General features: G+C 40.1%; 1 protein-coding gene across 1 annotated transcript in view; it reads left to right on the top strand.

Annotated features, from left to right (window-relative positions):
* RP1 (RP1 axonemal microtubule associated) overlaps nt 1–19,093 on the top strand; it is a 295,779-nt gene that overhangs the window by 179,875 nt on the left and 96,811 nt on the right. The window contains exons 32-34 of the mRNA XM_043539623.1: nt 5,641–5,810; nt 16,141–16,360; nt 18,034–18,188. Of these exons, the coding sequence (XP_043395558.1) occupies nt 5,641–5,810; nt 16,141–16,360; nt 18,034–18,188 (545 nt within the window). The remainder of the gene's footprint in view (nt 1–5,640; nt 5,811–16,140; nt 16,361–18,033; nt 18,189–19,093) is intronic.

Raw genomic sequence — 19,093 nt, 5'->3', positions numbered from 1 at the left:
GGTTGTGGCACAATCTTTTGGCCAGCCAATAAGGTAGTGAGGTGTTCTTTATCTCATGTCTATCTGAGCCTTCGGTAGCATTGAGGAGTCCAGAAGGACACAAAAGCTGATTAGTCAGTCTGAGGGCAGATGTTCTCAATAATGGGAGTGTTAAAGAGGAAGCAAGTTTTTTGAAAAGCCTCCCTCGGCCTATCGGAACACTTCCATCTTGCTGGATTCATCGTTAGCCATCTGTTCTTCATCCAAGTGCTGATTTCAGCTGGGCATGGAGAAAGCCAGGAGATGGTGCTGTTTGATGTAAAGGAGATGTAGAGCTGTGTGTCATCTGAGTACTGGTGACATTTCAGCCTGTGTTATCTAATCAGCTATGCCATATAGCTGTTGAATGATATGAGAGACAAGACCAAGGCTTGTGGGAGGTTAACAGAACAAAGGGGTTAGGAAGGAGGTCTTGAACTCAACCCACAGGTATCCATCCATTCATGTGCAGTATCTGGGTGTATGTCAAAGTAGAGAGAACTCCCCAGAGCCACAGACCCTTGCTGGAGAAAACCTTTGTTCTGACCTCTCAAATCTGCACCCAGCAGTTTCAACTCTGCTGATCTCAGTTGGTACTGCAGATCATAGTATGACAGGTATACACCCTCTTGCAGACTGTATTTAAGGCTTTAAACACTAAACACGCTCACAGAATAACAGACAACCAGTGCAGGTGGCAGCACACTGGTGTTACTGATTCTCACAAGTGAAGGCCCTTGAGCAGTTAAGATGTCACATTCTTCAGTAATTGCAGCCTGCAAGTGAGTTCCAGGAGAAGCCACCAGAAAAAGGCATTGTAGTAATCCAGCCTTACCTCAAGGTCACAGAGGCATGGACACTGTGCTGAGCATGGAGCACTGTCTGAAAGCAAAGGTCACCACATCAAAATAGTTGAGAGATAATAAGCCACTCTCGAAACCCAGAGAATCTCCCTCTATCTGGATATGGCTAATGCTGCTCAGCCATCATCTTCCCCATTGCCTTCTCCCCAAACAGGGGTATTTGAAACTGAGCTGATCATCATTGTTAAGCAGGTCTCCTGAGCACTAGTTGAATCTCGGCACTTTTCAGTCAGGCTGCCACTCTACTTTCTATAAATGAAGTATTCATTCTAGATACCAGCAAATGGGCTACAACACAGATATCCACGAGCTACCTAAGGCAAGGGTTCTGCCTGCAACTACACCAAGCTCCGGAGCATCCGCAGATCATAGATAGACTCTCTCAAACCAAGTAGGGCAGCAGGGATGATTTTCTTTTTTTTTTCTCTCCCCCGACCTCCCTGCCCCCATGCCTCGTGAGTCTCAGAATAATGCAGAATAAGAGAAGAGGCAAGATATAGTGTACCACAATATTGTTTATGTTGCAGTCAGATAAAAGGAGCTAGTCTCCGGCAGTGTGGTTCATGAGATGCTCTGGGGTATTGCAGGAGTTTACGGGTGTTGCACAGAATGTGGTTCAGCAGCCGTGAAAGCAGTTCAGCGAACAGATATTTTTAGATTGGCTCTTCTTGTGCCACGCAAGCATATTGGGCAGATAAATATATAAAAACAAATAGAAAATACAGAAGAATTTCTCCCCAGAAATTCTTCAGATTTTACATAGTCCCTTCTCCTCCTTCAAATTTCTGCTGATGGGGTGAAAATGATCACAGGTAGTCCACAGACTCCTGGCAGATTAATATTAGTCCATATCACAGGCACCTCTGTTGCTACCCAGTGGACTCCACTGCCTGGCCAGTATGGGTGGTCTCACGGTCATGAACACACACCAGGTTTCACCATGTATTTATTTATTTATTCATTAATTCATTCATTACAAAGTATCGCAGTGTAATGCAGGCTTAGAGCATGGAGAAGTTTCCCCACAGCCTTCACTCCTCAGCCAGACTCACCCTCTGAGCTCCTCCTTGCTTCCTGTTCCTTCCACTTATATCCTCCCAGTTATATTGTGAGCCCAGTGATTATCAGTGCTCATAATCTCCCAGCAAACTGCCTACAGATGGGCCTGCAGTCTTCTCCAGGCTGCAGCAATGCCAATGATCCGAGTGCTACTGATAGTGCCCTGTCACAGCCCTGTTTATAAATGGCAGCGACAATGCCATTTGCCAGGTGGACTCTGAAGTTACTGAAGAAACAAATCAAGCAGGCTGGCAAACTCTATAGCAAGCTACTGAAAGACAAGCAAAGTAAGTAAGCTAAGAGACCATGACATTTCCATGATCTCTGTGCATTCCCTCAGTAAAATAATTTAAGCAACTGCTACATCTAGCAAAGTGGTATGTCCTTATCAGTCCTGAGAACATACAGCACTGATGTTGGAAAATCAGAGAGCAATATCTACAAAACACCAACAATTACCTAGATTGCTTACATAAGAAGATGTAGCCCCCTGTATTGTCTTTTGATTTAAAGTTTTCACTCTTAAAATATAGTGTCTGTTTTAAAAGTTCTTGATCCTTTGTGCAGAAGTCACTGCAGGTTTGATTTCCCCACTTTTGCAGCTAGCATTTCTTCTGTGCATCACAGGGTCAGAGGTTTGTTGGGAGGGTGGCATTAAGGCTGATTCGGCTTCATTTGTTAAAGTTAACGAAGTGCTCATGCACTGGCAGCGTTGCTGGGCTAACATGAAAATGAAAGCCTTCGTTACATTGATTTTTTAGAAGACAGAGAGAATTTTGATTCTGTGTTGAGAAACAGCCTTTCCACTTCCCCTTCCTGGTTCATTTAACAAGCCGCAGACTGATTTTTCAAAAGAAAAGGGCCATAGCTAATAAACATAACATACAGATAATACAATCCACTGACGTTAACAGAGTGAACGGTACATAACATACTAAATAAATGCATCTTTTTATATGTGGCCATGCAGGGTAGGTACAAAGTCAAAAATTTTCAATCCTGGGTATCTAAAATGAAGCACCTAAATAACGGCCTGATTTTCAGAGGTGCTAAGCACCCAGAGCTTCCACTGATGTTCGTGGCAGATTTGTCTGAATAAGGACTGAAAGACATGACGGGAGAACTTCCAGATTTGGACAAAAGACAAATATAAATATAAAGCCACCACCACAAGCACCATCGCATTATACATCAACCAATTCATGTTTGCAACTAGTTTCTTTTCTAACGTAGCCATTTTTTAATAAGCAAATGTCCAAGGGAGCTAAAGTGTTAGACAAACATTTCTTCTGACTCTGGAGTGAGCAGATGGAAATGAATTTACCAAACTGAAGAGAAAATGCAATTAGGTTGGTTTGGCCAGGACACTAGACTGTGGAAGGAATGAAAAGTAAACGCTTGAGAACAAGCAGTCGCAGATGCCTAAGAGGCCTTAAATCTGTTAACCACTGATTAATTTCCTGGGAAACTCCCAACTCTCTGATCACTGATACATTAACCTTTCTTTGGAAACAATAGTCAAGAAAAGATACAACCATGGGCAACAATTAAAATAAATCACAGTATTCAGAATAGCTTCCTGGGTGCTCAGCACCCTGCAGCAGAAAGCCTGCAACTGTGTGTAACCCACACACCTCCTGGGTGTGGTGCTCTGTCCCATCTAGTGGCACCGAGACCACTTAGAGAGAGAGAGATAAAATGAGTCTGCTTTGCAGCTTTTGCTAAGAACCAGTTGTCTTTTAGCTCATGCTGAAGAGGCTCATGCAGTAAGCTCCAGAGGTTCCAGGTTCGATCCTGCCCACTGATGACTGGGATCTGTCGGTGTTACATATACACCGCCACCTTCTCTCAGCTTGGGACAGATTCACCCCTGGCTTATCTGCCTTCTACTCAAGTACAGCAGGGCCCAGGTGGAGGAAAGTCTACCAGGGAGGCGCTGTGATATAAGGTGGTGGTCACAATCTCCCTTCCATCAGGCTCTAGGGGCAGCCTGTGCAGCCCTCAAAGAGAGTGGTGCTTACTGTAGATGGGGCATGGCCTGGGTGGCCAAGGGATGATCTGACTCATTGTAGCCCTGCTTCAGCCCCTCTCCCTGTGGGATTACTGTGCAAAGACCTGGTTGAAACTGAAGAAACCAGTGGATTACCCAAAAAAGCAACAGTTCCAGCAATGACTTCCCTTGCCAGCATGAATTCCTAAGGGGCTCAACATGCCAGGCTGGCACAGGGAGCTGCAATTTGCATCTCTGTGCCTCAGCAGGGCTAAGCTGGCCATACATATCTAAAAAATAAAGTTCCTCATTAGACAAGGTTTGTATCTGTCACATATTGCATCTGACTCATCCCTGGAAATAACCTTAAAAAGACAAAAGCTAGCCTGTCACCCACCAGACTGACTGTGAGCTGCATATCTGCCTGCTGTTCTGTGTCTGAACCCAAAAGAGCCACAGAACAATCAGCTGTGACACAGAGTGGGACAGAAAACAGGGAAAAAGCATTAGCCAAGGAAACTAGAACAAACAGATGGAGGGGGGAAAAAATAAGCAGGAAAAAATGCAACTTAAGAACAGGAAAAAATACCTCCAGGTTTAGAAGTGAATTAAATGCCTCTAAAATTTCTCTTGACAACACGCATTGTGAGCAGACACATGATCCCGAAATAGTTTTCCTCTTTATTAAAATCATCAGCAAATGACAACACTATAGAAGTACACATCACAATCTAAGCACAGATTCTTAATTTCCTATCTCTGTTAGGTTCCTTTTGCCACCTAGGATCAGTATGTTCCCTCAAGTATCAGTCATTTTGAAATCATGGGCAAATTCCATCTAGCCAGTTGAAACTACTCTTTTGGTCACTAGCATCTATTTAAGTCACACAGTATTGTTTCAGCTCCCAGATTTGTTTTCTGCAACTTTTTTAAACAGGAGAATAATTCATAACTTTGATACGATTTCCGGGTATATTTTTGCTAGAATTCATGGTTTGCAAACAATTTCATTAACGCATGGCAACTATCCAAATACACTCTAAGAGGGCCCAATCCAAATCATGTTGAAGCAAAATGAAAGAACTCTCACTGAATTTTTTGGTCTTTAAATTGGACCGCTAGTGAATAATTTGATCCCTCAAATCATAGTCAACTGAGTAGAACATTCTTATTGACAAAAATATTTAAAAATCAGGGTTTAATTTGTACTATTCAAGCAGCTGTGTGTTCGAGTATTCAGTTGTTTCATATGACTCCTATGTTAATGTCTTCCATTTTAAATAATCTACCATCTCTTAAATAGATAAATAATTTTCATGTGAAATACATACATACGTTAAGAATTTAAATTAATGGATAAATCAAATCAATTATATTTAAATAAATAAATACAATTAATTATACCAACCAATGTATTATAAATTATTATACTATTATTATAGTAATAAAAATAATGAATGTAACCACATAACCAAGGATTCCTTTTCCCTTGGCCCTATTATTAATATCCCCTTATATATCCACTCCTCAACTGCAGTCCTGCGTACGTCATGTCTTTTTTGAGGCAGAGGGTATGTGGCTGTCCATTGTTTGTAAAGCACCATGTAAATTTATGACACTGTTCAAATGCTTTGTAGTAATAATGATGAACAAATCCCTGTGTATTCCCACTCACTGTTAAAAATGTGATTTTTTTCTTCTTTTATTTAGCACGACAATGGAGAGTGCAGGTTAAAACTGCCAGAGATTCCCCAGAGCCACAGAAGTGTAAAAGAACCCTTGTGATTTATGGCTCAATGGGCAAAAGTGGTGACCTTCTCCTTTCTCCACAAAGCCCAGAATATGTGTGCTTTCTACCCAGAGCAACGGATGAATTCCTTGTAAGTCATCACTATACAATACTGCACTGAGATTATAATGACATTCTGCTCTAGCCAAAGGATATATTTGAAATGCTGCTTTGGTTGCTACAAATGATATAGTGATTTACAGAGCTGGAGTGATATAACTTTAGATCTTGGGCCATCCTCTTCCTGCAACCCTGCTCAACTACATAGTGTTCACACCCCAGTGTAATGTCATCATATTCCAGTGGGTTTCAAGGATGTAAATCAACAAGAAACATGATTCCATTCTTGTACTGTATAGCATATGCTGCTCATTGCCTTGTATATTTTTTTATTCTCTTCATCCTGTTAACCCTGAAATCACTGGGTAATTTGCCATTGGTGCTAATGTGTAAAGTATCAGGCCCTAATGCTTTACTACATGTTCTTGCACCCTGCAGTAATGAGGGCTGCGTAAACTTCTTAGTGTTAGATTGTGCCATTGAGATACAGCCTGTAGCCAAGGGGAACATGGGGCTGCACTGCCTCAGGAGAGCCCTCAGGAAGGCAGAACACCTACTGGAGCTCCTGAGGCCAAATCCAAGCACCCATTACTCCATTACTTTTGTGGCAGGTAGCTTGCTGCCCCCACGTGGCTGCTCAGAGTGCAGCCATGGCTTTGCCTGCTATTTGTCCCCAGGGGAGTGAGAACAAAGAAGCCCCTCTTTTTCCTTGAGTGCAGTGAATTTAATTCTGCTTCTCCTTCACACAGGCCACACAGAGGCAGGAGGATGAGAATAGATGGAAAAGAGACAGTTTGGAGGGATTTTTTTTTCATACCAAACTTGGAACTCTGCTGTGGCCTTATGAGTAGGAAATGATTGGGGCCTCAAAGGGATAAAAGTCCCTGTATCTCCCCCTGGAACTAATCCATCTCCAAGGAGGCTATAGTCTGGCTAGGTGGATGCTCAGAAACACCTCAAAAACTCACAAGTTTTACTGCTTGCCAGTTTGGAACTTAAGATCTTGATACTTCTAATATTGCGGGATCTAGTATTTTAAGTGGGGGGCTGGGAACTTAGTGTAAGATACAATACCTGTCCCTTTCCCTTCTTTCAGAACGCTGAAGATGAAGAGGGTTGGACCGTGTGTCCAAAGGACATAAGTGGGGCTTTGCTCCCTCTCTGGTCTTCATTAAAGGGGCCTTCACTTTTCCACAGTGCCACACTGACAGCTTTCTAAATACATTTCCATTTTTCTGACTTGCTTAGTTTTATGGAAACATGCTATATTTTCCCTTGGCTGTTCATGTCCTTGGTTTTGTTGCTTTGTGTCAAAACCTTAATATTTTCTGAAAGTTGTTTGTTGTGCATGAAGTTTTGTCTTTTTGCAATATGAGTCACGCTATTTTGCAAGCTTTGTTGCATTTTAAGTAAATCAGAGGAACAGCCCTGATTTTAAATAGTGGTTGGTGTTTCATGGGAATCTTTGAAAACCTTTCTCTTTAGAAACAATTCAACTGATATATCTTATGGTTTCTGTTGTTCTCTTCCTTTCCTCCTTATTTCCAAGGACATTTGAATAAACACAGGATCTTTGTTTCATAAGTGAGTTCATCTGCTCCCATTTGTGGCAGCATACTTATTTGCTGTGGGAATGATTATGATGTCACAATGAACGGAGAGTTATGAATTCTGATGAGCACTAAGCAGGAACAGATGAACTCTTAATAAAACAAAGATTATGGTTTTACACAAATGTCTTTAGTAATACAATGCTGTAAGGAAGAACCATAGATAATGTAGTATATGCAAAATTCATTGTTTTGAAACAATGGGCTTAATTTTGATCCCAGAAATCCATGTAAATCTGCATATTGCCCATTTACGTGCCCACTTATGTGCACATCATGGCAAGAGAGTATGTATATCCCTGATTTTCCAGGTGCACTCACACAAGTTTGCCACAAATGCATGCACACCTTGAAGTTGACAATCATGTCCAAACTATTTTGAAAAGTCTCCTATGAAATGTCAGCAGCTCTCTCATTTTAATTACAGATTGTTAGCAAATATAAAGAACAAATTACTGAAATATATTGTCATGGAGTCACCGGGCGATGCTCTGGAGCTACTCCATGCAAAGCCAGTCAGGACTCTGGGGGAGCATGCCTTCTCTCTGTGAGCATACCTCCAGGGCAAGAAGCTTACACAGCTTCGATCTTCCTGAGTCTGACCTTGGAGCATTCAGCATCCCCTTCCACACCGTGCGCTTCCCACAGCGAGTCCGCACAGGCGGGGCTCCTGGGGAAGCCAGTGGGTCCTGCACCCCAATTCCGTAGTCAGATGTGACTCTAAGCCAGCCAGTAAAACAGAAGGTTTATCAGACGACAGGAACGCAGTCCAAAACAGAGCTTATTGGTACAGGAAACAGGAGCCCTAAGTCAAGTCCATCCTGGGACCAAGGAGGCCAGAGCCCCTTCTGGGCCCCCCTCCGTTTCCCCAGCCAGCTCCAAACTGAAACTCTGCAGCTGCTCCTCTGGCCTTTGTCTCTTTCCCGGGCCAGGAGCCCACCTTTGTTCTCCAACACCTTCAGTTGGCACCTTGCAGGGGAGGGGCCCAGGCCATCAGTTGCCAGGAGACAGGATATCGGCCATTCTCTGTGCAGACAGCATCACAGTGGCCCTCTAAGGCTCTGCAACAATAACACAGCTTATCCCAGCACCAAGATACTTCAGAACTGCATAGGGGAAACTGAGGCACCCACACACAGTGTTCAGAGAAAACATTAAGAACATTCCCACTTTGTCACATATATAAATAATAGAGAATGCACAAGTTAAACCTACTTGCTTTCATTGATCTTAAACTTTGATAACAATAGTACTGTGTGGGCTTATCAATTAAAAATAAGTTAAAGAACTACACATGAAATGTAGAAAATAAATTGAGTAATAAGAAGTTGTGTTTATCATATAATCATAGAAACATAGGCCTGGAAGGAACCTTGAGAAATCATCAAGTCTAAGTAATCCTAGGCAGGACCAAGTGAACCTAGACCATCCCTAACAAGTGTTTGTCCAACCTGTTCTTAAATACTTCCAATGATGGGGATTCCATACCTCCCTTAGAAGCCTATTCCAGAGCTGAACTACCCTTATAGTTCGAAAGTTTTTCCTTAATCTCCCTTGCTGCAAATCAAGCCTATTAGTTCTTGGACGTGGACAACAGTTGATCCCTGTACTCTTTCTAGCATCCTTTAACATATCTGAAGACTGTTATCTGGTCCCCACTCAGTCATCTTTTCTCAAGACTAAACATGCTCAGGTTTTGAACCTTCCTCATAGGTCAGGTTTTTTAAACCTTTTCCCACTTTTGTTCCTCTCCTCTGGACTTTCCCTAGTTTGTCCACATCTTTCCTAAAATGAGGTGCCTAGAATTGGACACAGAACTCCAGCTGAAGCCTCACTAGTGCAGAGTAGCACAGAACAGTTACCTCCTGTGTCTTACATATGATACTCCTCTTAATACACCCCCAAGTTTATGGTGGTGGTGTCCTCTGAGACTGGCAGAGTTGGCAGGAAAGAGGGAGAGATGAAAACAACAGGGAACAGAAATACTAAGAAAAATGAAAGGCGTGGGGTTTAAGGGGATAGTTTGAAATTGCTGAACACCAAGTAATTTTATTTTAAACATCACTAAAAATATGTAGTTTAAAGAAACAAGAAATGGTAGGCCAGCTCTTAGTAAGTGTTTCTCTTTCTGTCAACTTAGGGGTGTGATGACTTAGTCACAGAGGTTCTTTTACATACCTTGGGGACACCATGACCAAGACTATGCAAAGGCCACAACTATAAATGGGGTTCAAAAAAGAACTAGTTAAATTCATGCAGCATAGGTCCCTCAGTGGCTATTAGTCAAGATTGTCAGGGATGCAATCCCATGCTCTGATTGTCCCTAGCCTCTGATTGCAAGAAGCTGGGCGTGACAGGGGATGGATTACTCGATGATTGCCTGTTCTGTTCATTCCCTCTAAAGCACCTGGCACTGGCCACTGTCGGAAGACAGGATACTGGGCTAGATGCACCATTAGTCTGATGCCGTATGGCCATTCTGATGTTCTAAAATAATCACAATGATTAACTATGACTGTTTTAGTATTAAAAAAAAGGAAAATAAAACATAAAACAAAACAACACAAATGGCTGAACACAAATGATAAACTAGTTACTTTCGTTATAGTCTCTTCTCTATGTATCTTTCCGGAGAGCTTCTAACAGATTTCACCCTTGAGAGTGTCTTGCTTCCGAGAGTGTTTTTCTCTTGGTAGGTTAAGACCAAAGTGTACAATTTCCCAAAATTATTGTGTTCAGTTTTAGTATTTTATTAGATTCTTCAAATTGTTTTATGTATGTGCAGAATAATTTTTTTTAAGGGCAAGTTTAGACTGTCTAGTTATTAATAATAACCTAAACAGTTTATAGTTGGGCAAAGTAAGAAATCCGAACCAAATCCTATTAAATCAAAGAAGATATTTTAATTAGTTATTTAGAAAAAAGTCATTTAAGACAGGCCAATTACGAATATTAACAATTGTAAATCCAGTTACATCCATTGTTTCTCTGTTTACCAATGTTTAGCCCCTGTCTCCTCTCCAGAAATATATGGTCTAACCACTTGGTGATTAAAAAGAGAAAATTAGCCCTTTAAGTTACAACAGCATTTTAATATTCCAACAAAATCACTGTGAGAGTTTTAAATCTAATCCCTTTGCAGAATCTTAGTTAACTTCCTCTCACCAATCCATAGTGAAGTCTTGGGGAAGTTCTCCTGGGCCTGGTTTCTTCTTGAATCTTCTCTGTTTTTTTTATCTATCTGTGGCAGCTTGCTTAGGAAGTGTGATGCTGGAGCAGGGTAGCAGAGGGTATGGGGATGCTCTCTTCAGTATTTTGTACCCTTCTGCTTCCTATTTTCATGAAATTATAGGAAAACACTTCTCTTTCAGGCTTGTTTAGATTCAGTGTTGGTTGCTGTCACCCATTCATTAGCTTCATGCCTTTGTGGTTGTCTTAGGTGAAATTTTCAGGTCCTGAACATGCAGTCTGCTTAATGAATATGCTACATTTCATAATTGCCTTTGTTCTTCTTGTGGCAGGAAGGCAACAGATAACTTTCAAAGCTAGTTTTAACTCATTCTTTTTATTGAGTCTATTCTCTGAGATATTTGCTCAATTTTGTTAGTTTGTCAGGAAATGAAATTCTGTCTTCAAAATCCAAAACTCTTTGTTCTTTATTTAAGAGTTTTCAGTTCCCCAGTCTTCTAAAATTAAATAGACTTTTACAAAATCTTTAGCTTAAGTTGTTGATTCTACATGACAATTTTTGGAATGATGATTTTCTTGTCTTCCTGAGTTGGGAGAGGGTTTGCTTGCACACAGCTTGTAATTAATTCATTGCCATTAATATAAACATTCTATACTTAAGTGGCTTCTTATATTGGTGACCAGTTATAACATCAAATGATTTTGCCATATTTGTACATAAACATGTTGCTATTCCTATAACAATGATTTCAGGCAGTTATTATATGAAAGCTTGCATTTAGATACAAAATATTTGCAACTATACATCTCAAAAGGTATTTGCCATTTCAGTGTTTTAAGAAATAAACAATAGTTTAAAATTTCCAACTACACAAGTTTTTCACAGAGTTTCAAAAACACAAGCAGAAATGTTTCCTTTGGAAAGGAGAGGGGTTGGCATGGCCACTTTGCAAGCTAGATTTAAGGCTCTGATAACACACCATACATTCCTTTTTACAATTATGCCTCTATTTAAAACATGGACATTTTACATGATTTGTCATCTTGATGTTTGCTTGTTCTTGGGAATTAGAAGCAGAAACATTCTGGAACATTTTTCATTAGTTTTAACATTCTGTAACCTAACTAGTTAAACATATGTTTTGTTGTATTTCCAAGCATCTTGGCTATAACATACTGGCAGGTATATCTTAATTTTCAGTAAAGGCACAAACAAGTTTGTTGAAGCTAGACAAATGCAGTCTGGAAATGAGATGTACATTTTTAACAGTGAAGGTAATTAACCATTGGAACAACTTATCAACGGATGTAGTGGATTCTCCATCACAGGCAATTTTTAAATATGCTCTGGTTCAAAAAGGAATTAATTCAGGGAAGTTCTATGGTCTGGGTTATGCAGAGATCAGACGAATGATAACAATCACTCCATCTGGCCATAGAATCTATGAAAGTGGAGCTGGGCACATAATGCAAAAATAGATAAATAATAAAATAATAATAATAAATCCATGTTCGCCCACAAATATGATTTGTTTTGGCTCTCCAGGCATCCCTTTTGGGTTTACTTTTGTGAAATTTTGAGGGCTCATAGAAGACCTGCTAAGCTCACATAGAAGGGATATATTTATATGGTATATTTATCCCTTTCCCCAACCTCTGCATGTATCTTGTTTTCTTACATTGTGAGCTTTTCAGGGCATGAATGGTATTTTATTATGTATTTGGAAAGCACCTAGCACATTGTGCATGCTACTGTAATCCAAATAATTATCATATGAGAAGTAGCACTGCTAGACATCATGAGGATGGGATTCTTAAAACCAATCTCCAGAGTGCTGGAACAGGTGGTATTAAATGAGCTAGATAAGGATGTGACCACAAACTTCTGCAAAGAGGACCATGCACCCATTCATGATTACTCTGTGTCAGCAATTGTGGGAATGGCAGAATATTAAATACTATGTCGTTTGGAGAAAAGAGGACTGAGGAGGCCATGATAACTGTTTTCAAGTACATAAAAGTTTGTTACAAGGAGGAGGGTGAAATATTGTTCTCGTTAACATCTATAGATTAAGACAAGAAGCAATGCACGTTGTATATTTTCTGTGAGAAGGGTCACTGCTTAGCACATTAGAAGCCAGGGTTTCCAGAGCTCTGATACAGAGGCAATTACATGAATCCTACAATGATCTGACCACACCCTTTGTACCTAGGATGACACATGCATGCACATATGCTTTATGTGAAAGTGACAATGAATTAAAGTTAAGGTATGCATCCAGACAATAAATCTTAGAGTAGCCTAACTATTCTAACTGGTTCCTCTGAAGAAGTCTTGTGTAGCCAAGAAAGGAAAAGGCTCAAAATATTACAAATTTACCTAATCTTCCTTTATCTGGTACCTTTCTCTGAGAGACTCAAAGCCCCAGTGGCTTGTTCAAAGCCATCTCTTGATTATAAGAGTTATGCTCATTCAATCCTGGAACACAAGCAATACCTGTTACTTACTATATGACCAATCACAACTAACATAGCTCAAATTTCAAGCACCAAGTATAGAATACTTGGCTCAAACTGTGATTGAGAGAGGAAAAATATGTGACAAAATTAATTAGCAAACTTTGAATCATGAATAAATATGAGGAAAGAGTATTCTACTTGCAAATACTCCATAAGATGAGGAGAGAGGCTGCATTGCTAAGAATTATTCGCTCAGCTCTATTTAGGATATTTTGCATTAATTTGAAGCTTATAGGGATCAGAAGGTGAAGAAAGAAAATTATTGGAGCCAAGGTAGGAATCCAATTCTGAAATAGAAAGGTGATCATGGTAAGTTGCTCAGGAAAGGGTTAGAATTGATGTAATAAAAACATGCATTACGGTGATGGACCAAAAGACTGAAATAGAAAAGAGGATAATAATGATTGAATGAGAGGAAAAAATGTTAAAAGGAGAGAAATATCTGCTGAATTCAATTGAGATTACCCAGTGCAGTTTAATTCAGTAGATCAGGAAGAAGTCTCGTTGCAGGTGTATTCTGGTTGGAGGCATAGTCATAGAGTTTATTGAAATCAGGATTATGGGAAATGAAGGGAAAACAATGGTTGTAGAGCAGTCACGCTTTAAACAGTAGTGAAATAGTCTCTGAAACTGTCTTCCTGTACGTTACATCTACAATGTATATTGTCTTCACATTTGCTGCAAGGAATGCAATATGTATTTTTTAAAATGTCATTAGAATTTCTTTGCAACTGTTTAGAAGTCTAGAGGGCTGCAGAGGGCTGGGTAGCAGAAGACAAGATAAGAAGGTGAGGTACAATTTGCCACCTTAAGTAAAAAGAAAAATATCCGAGTGCTGTATTTTTGCAATTCTAAACCACAAAGTTTTTGTCCAGTAAATACTCTTTGGTATGTACAACTAAGTAGCTGTGTGATATAAATGGAGTCAAGGGGTCCATCTGTAAGAAGGAAAAACTGCAGGCAATAATTTTAAAAACAGAAAGTCCTGCTGTGAAAAAGCAGAACTTATGACTTCATTGCTTCTGAAGAAGGCACAATTTGGACATGTAGAAGAACAGTACGTTCTCCCCTTGAGAATAAGAGAAAAACACACACCTCTGAGAAGAATTAGATGGATTAGTACAACAAATATAGCCATGCCTCATGATACCCTTTGCAGCCTCCACAACCTTGAATGAAAAACTCTTGAAATAAAACCCTGTTCGTGCAATGGGGAAATTCTGTCTCCCCGTGCATGGACACTGCGATATCGTTAAACACAGTGGAATTAATGTGATTCCACTACACAAGACTTGGGAAGGATATGGTGAACCCACAAAGGGCTGCAAACCCACTGTGTACTTCAGAGTACAGCTCCACAAAGGATGCTCTTGTATCCCCATATAGCAGGGCTTGGGGCAAGTAGGTGCAGGCCAAGGAAAGAGAGGGGGAAGTCTGGTGGATTCTCCAGTGAATAACTACAGCCTCAAGGCCACATTATCAGCCACAGAGCAGCACTGCTACCAATACGTGGACAATGAGGAGGATTTCATGCCCCAGTCCCTATGAACTGCCCTCTGACTTCTGGGATTTAGCTTGGAGGTAGAATTAACTCATTTTCCTCTTCTGATTGCAGTATTATTTTAATAGGTGCCACCTTTTTAACTGACAGTTTCCGCCGAATATTCAAAACACTCCACCATATTTTAGCTACATGACTTCTGTTGATGTTAATGAGAGTAGGGCAACTAACCGTCCTCTGCCCAAAATAATATAAAATGTTCCTCTGCTGTCTCTAAATAACAGGTTAACTCACTCAGGCACTGGTCACAAAGCCTTATGTTGTGGTTGGACTGAAAATATTAACTTATAAAATGAGAGAAGGTAGTTTTGATGGAATACAAGACCTTGGCAACATTTTTTACTTAGTCCTGTCTTAAAATTAATTGTTACCTTTTAAAACGAGCTTCGTCTCTTGTTTCTCTTGAAGCCGCTATTGTTTCCAGCAGTAGGCTGATGAAACAATCAGATGTGGGTGCTGCTTTGGCCTGATGGCTGTGAATGAAGGTTGCTTTCTCCATCCAATCCAACAACTTTTACACCTTTGGAAGGCTGCAGCTAACTACCTCCTGGAATGAGAGGTGGGGAGAGGAGAGGCTGGTGGGTTCAGCAGTTCCCTTCTCTCTTCCCTGCCCCACAGGCACTATGGAAATCAGAAACTAATGAGAAGGGATCTGACTGCAAATTTTGCCATGTCTATCCAGGTTTTTTGCTATCGATATCATTCACCCTCGGCTCCTCCACTACCTCAAGCTGTGGATTGGATGGATAAACTGGGGCTCAGAGAGATCCATGGAGGTAGTGAGCAGTGGAAAGTTCCCACCGGGACTTGAAGTTAACCAGCAAAAGTATCAAGGGATTCGACTTTCCCATTCCCGATCATCAGGCCAATGTGGTTACATCATTGACAGCAGGGAAGGGCAACCCTAGAGTGCAAAGCTAGATGTATAAGGTTAATGATTTTTTTTTAAAAGAACAAAACGGCTCCTGTTTTCCAATGAAGTGGATATGAAATCATTTGGATTATGAAATATATAATTATACAAGTGAATGTTTCATTAAAACTACTTGAGCGAGGCTTTATTATTACTTCTTGTTATTACCCATAATACCTAACACTTAGGGCTTGATCCTATTGATTTTAATAGTAGTTGAGGGCACTCAGCAGCCAGCATGATCAGACCATTACATAACAGCTTCCATCCCAGGCCCTCAGTGCACAGATATTAATGAATTTAGCCTCACAGCACCTTAGCGGGGAAAGTATCATCCCCATTTTTCAGATAAGGAAACAGAGAAGGCAGATTCAGATGGCATGCCCAAGGTCACACCAGAATTCTATAGGAAAACGAGGAATAGATTGCCTCATCTCCTTTATCTTAACCACAAAATCATCCTTCCTGTCTGTTAACATTAGCTTCATCTGTCCTATGCCATTTGGAAAAAGTCTCTGTTCATGAAGCTGCCTTGATAGCCTACTTTTCTTCATTATATTTATTGCAGGTTGAAACTGGAGATGTGGGGGATGTGTACAAGATTCGGATCAGCTGTGATGATTTGCCAGGTTTTGAGGGCTGGCATCTGAAGTCCTTTCACATGCAAGAGCTACATACTAAACAAGAAGTGAACTTTGACTGTAACTGCTGGCTCTCTGTTAACAGGGAAGACAGAGAGCTGGTGAAAGAATTCCCTGCAGTGAATGAGAACCAGAAACCTTTACCAGGTAAAAATAGCAAAGGAGACAGGAACAAAGTGAACCAGACTTTGAAAAAGAATAAATTCAGCAAATATGACATTTAATCATTCTCCGTACTTAAAATCTATGGTGCTTCCGCAGTGACTCTGTTTGCGCATGCATTGTGACAATACTGCACATTTTAAAATCTCTCCTAGTTATATGACAAATTGGGTTTAACATTTTCTAAATTTTGTGCATAACCCTAAGTGTGCAAAACTGGAAAAATCTAATTATGCTAGTAAAAGATAAGACATAAATCAAAGCTATGGAAGTCAATTTTGGTAGACTTAGTATTGAATTCTTTAGCTTATCATAGCTTGAGTTACTGAAGTGAATATCAGAAATAATCATTACTGTACACTAAAGTTGTGCTGTAATTTCAAGAGCATTTCTGTAATGTGGGAAGGTCCCACTTTTTCAGAGGGCCTTCCAAAATTGTACCCATAAAATTAAAGAATAGAGAGCTTCACATCTGTGCATTACACGTGCAGGTCAATTGGTTAAGGGCCCAACTGTCATGGTTTCTCTAAACCGAGGCTATGTCTACACTAGCACTTTCATTGGTAAAACTTTTGTTGGTCAGGGGTGTGAAAAAATCACCCCTTGATCGACATAAGTTTCACAAACAAAAGCGCCTGTGTGGACAGCACTATGTTGGCCAGAGAACATCTCCTGTTGACATAGCTACCACTGCTCATTTGGAGTGGTTTAATGATGCCGACGGGAGAGCCCTCTCCCATCGGCATAGAGTGGCTACACAGGAGACCGTACAACCATGCTGCTGCAGTGGTACAGCTGTGCCACTGTAAGGTCTGTAGTGTAGACATAGCCTAAATGTTCTAACATGGTAACACGGTTTGCTCCTATCTGAGCATCTGAAAATTACTTTGGATCTTAAAGGAAAACTACACTGATTAATTATGACCTCATATATAGCTAAATATTAGCCAAATAATAATGTATATTGAAAATTATATATAGAAAAAAAATTTAGGAGTTCATGTTACTATGTCACTATCTCCATAAAGCGTAACATAGGGCTGCAGCCTTATTGATACTTCCCAGAAGAAGGCCTCTCTGACAGTGTAGACTGGACCAGCGAAATGCAGTCATATGGCTGCATTATAAAGACAGAAGACTTTAAAAGGCATCATGTACCTTACAATGTTAAATGTGTTCATTAGCTTGTCATATAATACATACACTGTCATGAATTCAGATACTACGTTATGTCCATCCCCTCTGCTCTAATTTGCTTCATGTCAAGAAGTGCCTTCCTCTTTGATGGTTACTTTTTTATTATTATCATTATTATCATGGAGACATTTATTCTTCTGACGGGCAAGAATTGACTTCTCCTTAGTTCCTCCAGAGTCCCATACAATAAAACAGAATGATTTTTTCCAAGTGTACTAGCACAAGAGCCACACAGGGACAATCAAGTTCCCACTGTTGTCAATGACTCCAGTGGGAATTGGATCAGGTTCATACAGAAGAACCACTCCCTTTCTGTTCTAATCTCCATGTAATGTGTTCTTTTTTTGGTTGTAGTTTCTCTGATTTTATTAGAATATCTTTAAATTATATTGCAGTTTTCCTTGAAGCTTACCCTTTCAATTCAATCTGTTTTGTTCAAACAATCTTCTTTCTTTGTATAGTCCACAAGTATATTGTCTCTATACACACTGGTGACCACTGGGGATCAGAAACCTTTGCAAATGTTTATATCACTCTGTATGGTGAAAGAGGGGACACAGGTGTGAGGAAACTGCACGAATCATTGGTAAAAGGAGGAAAATTTCAAAGGAACAAGGTAAAAAGACACAAATGTTAAGTTTTCTTACAAACTCAAACAATAGCACTGTTTTCTGAATGTCTACCACCAGCTCTTGATTGTAAGAACAAAATTCTCCTTATAGGTTTTTGTAGCAGTATTCTGTTCCAGCTTTATCCCTAGATTTTCCATAGGTGATAATCAGGGTTCTACATTTGCATGTGTAAAGCAGCTTATCTGAGTCATAACCCTTGTGATCATGCCTCTCAACTTTTTATGTCCCAAATGTGGGATGCAGTGTGTGACAAAGAACCAAAATTAGTGTCATAAAAATGATTCATGCAGGAAACTTATATTGCTGTGAGATTCATTCCTTTAAATGTAAATAGCTGTTTTGATAATCATAGCTTAAATATTATTTCTGTTGATAATTTTCAATAACAAAAGTGAGGGGGAGCCAAATTTGTTGGGAACGTAGGTAGCTTTTGGGACTAAAACAAATGACACCCCCTGAAAGAAGAGATATTTAATGTATAACCTCAGATGAGAAATTTTACTTAAAGAAGAGAATGCACTGACAGAGTTTAAAAATAAGATAATCCTTTTTCATACTTACTCATCACCAAGCTATAGTATTCTTAAGAAAGCAGAGTCTTAGATTTCTGTGAAATTATTTCATTTAACAATCATATCAACAACATAAAGGATGAAACGAGATTCAATGTCTAACTTAGAGAACCCCTAACCTGTCTGCTTCTATGTGTGTCTCAAGCCCACTTCCTGTTAGTTACTTGCAGGGTCCACAAGGTGGCATTATTCCATACTTAACTTAGCTCCTTCGTCGAGTAGTGGCCCTATGCGTGCTCCACTTCAGGAGTTCATGCTCCTCTTGAGCCCTTAATTGGAGATTTCTAGCTATCCGTGTCTGTTTGGCTCGCACATGC

The sequence above is a fragment of the Chelonia mydas genome, chromosome 2, assembly GCF_015237465.2.
Source record: "Chelonia mydas isolate rCheMyd1 chromosome 2, rCheMyd1.pri.v2, whole genome shotgun sequence".
NCBI classification, from domain to species: Eukaryota; Metazoa; Chordata; order Testudines; family Cheloniidae; genus Chelonia; species Chelonia mydas.
The sequence above is the reverse complement of the archived record's forward strand: the minus strand, read 5'-3'. Positions and strand labels throughout refer to the sequence as shown.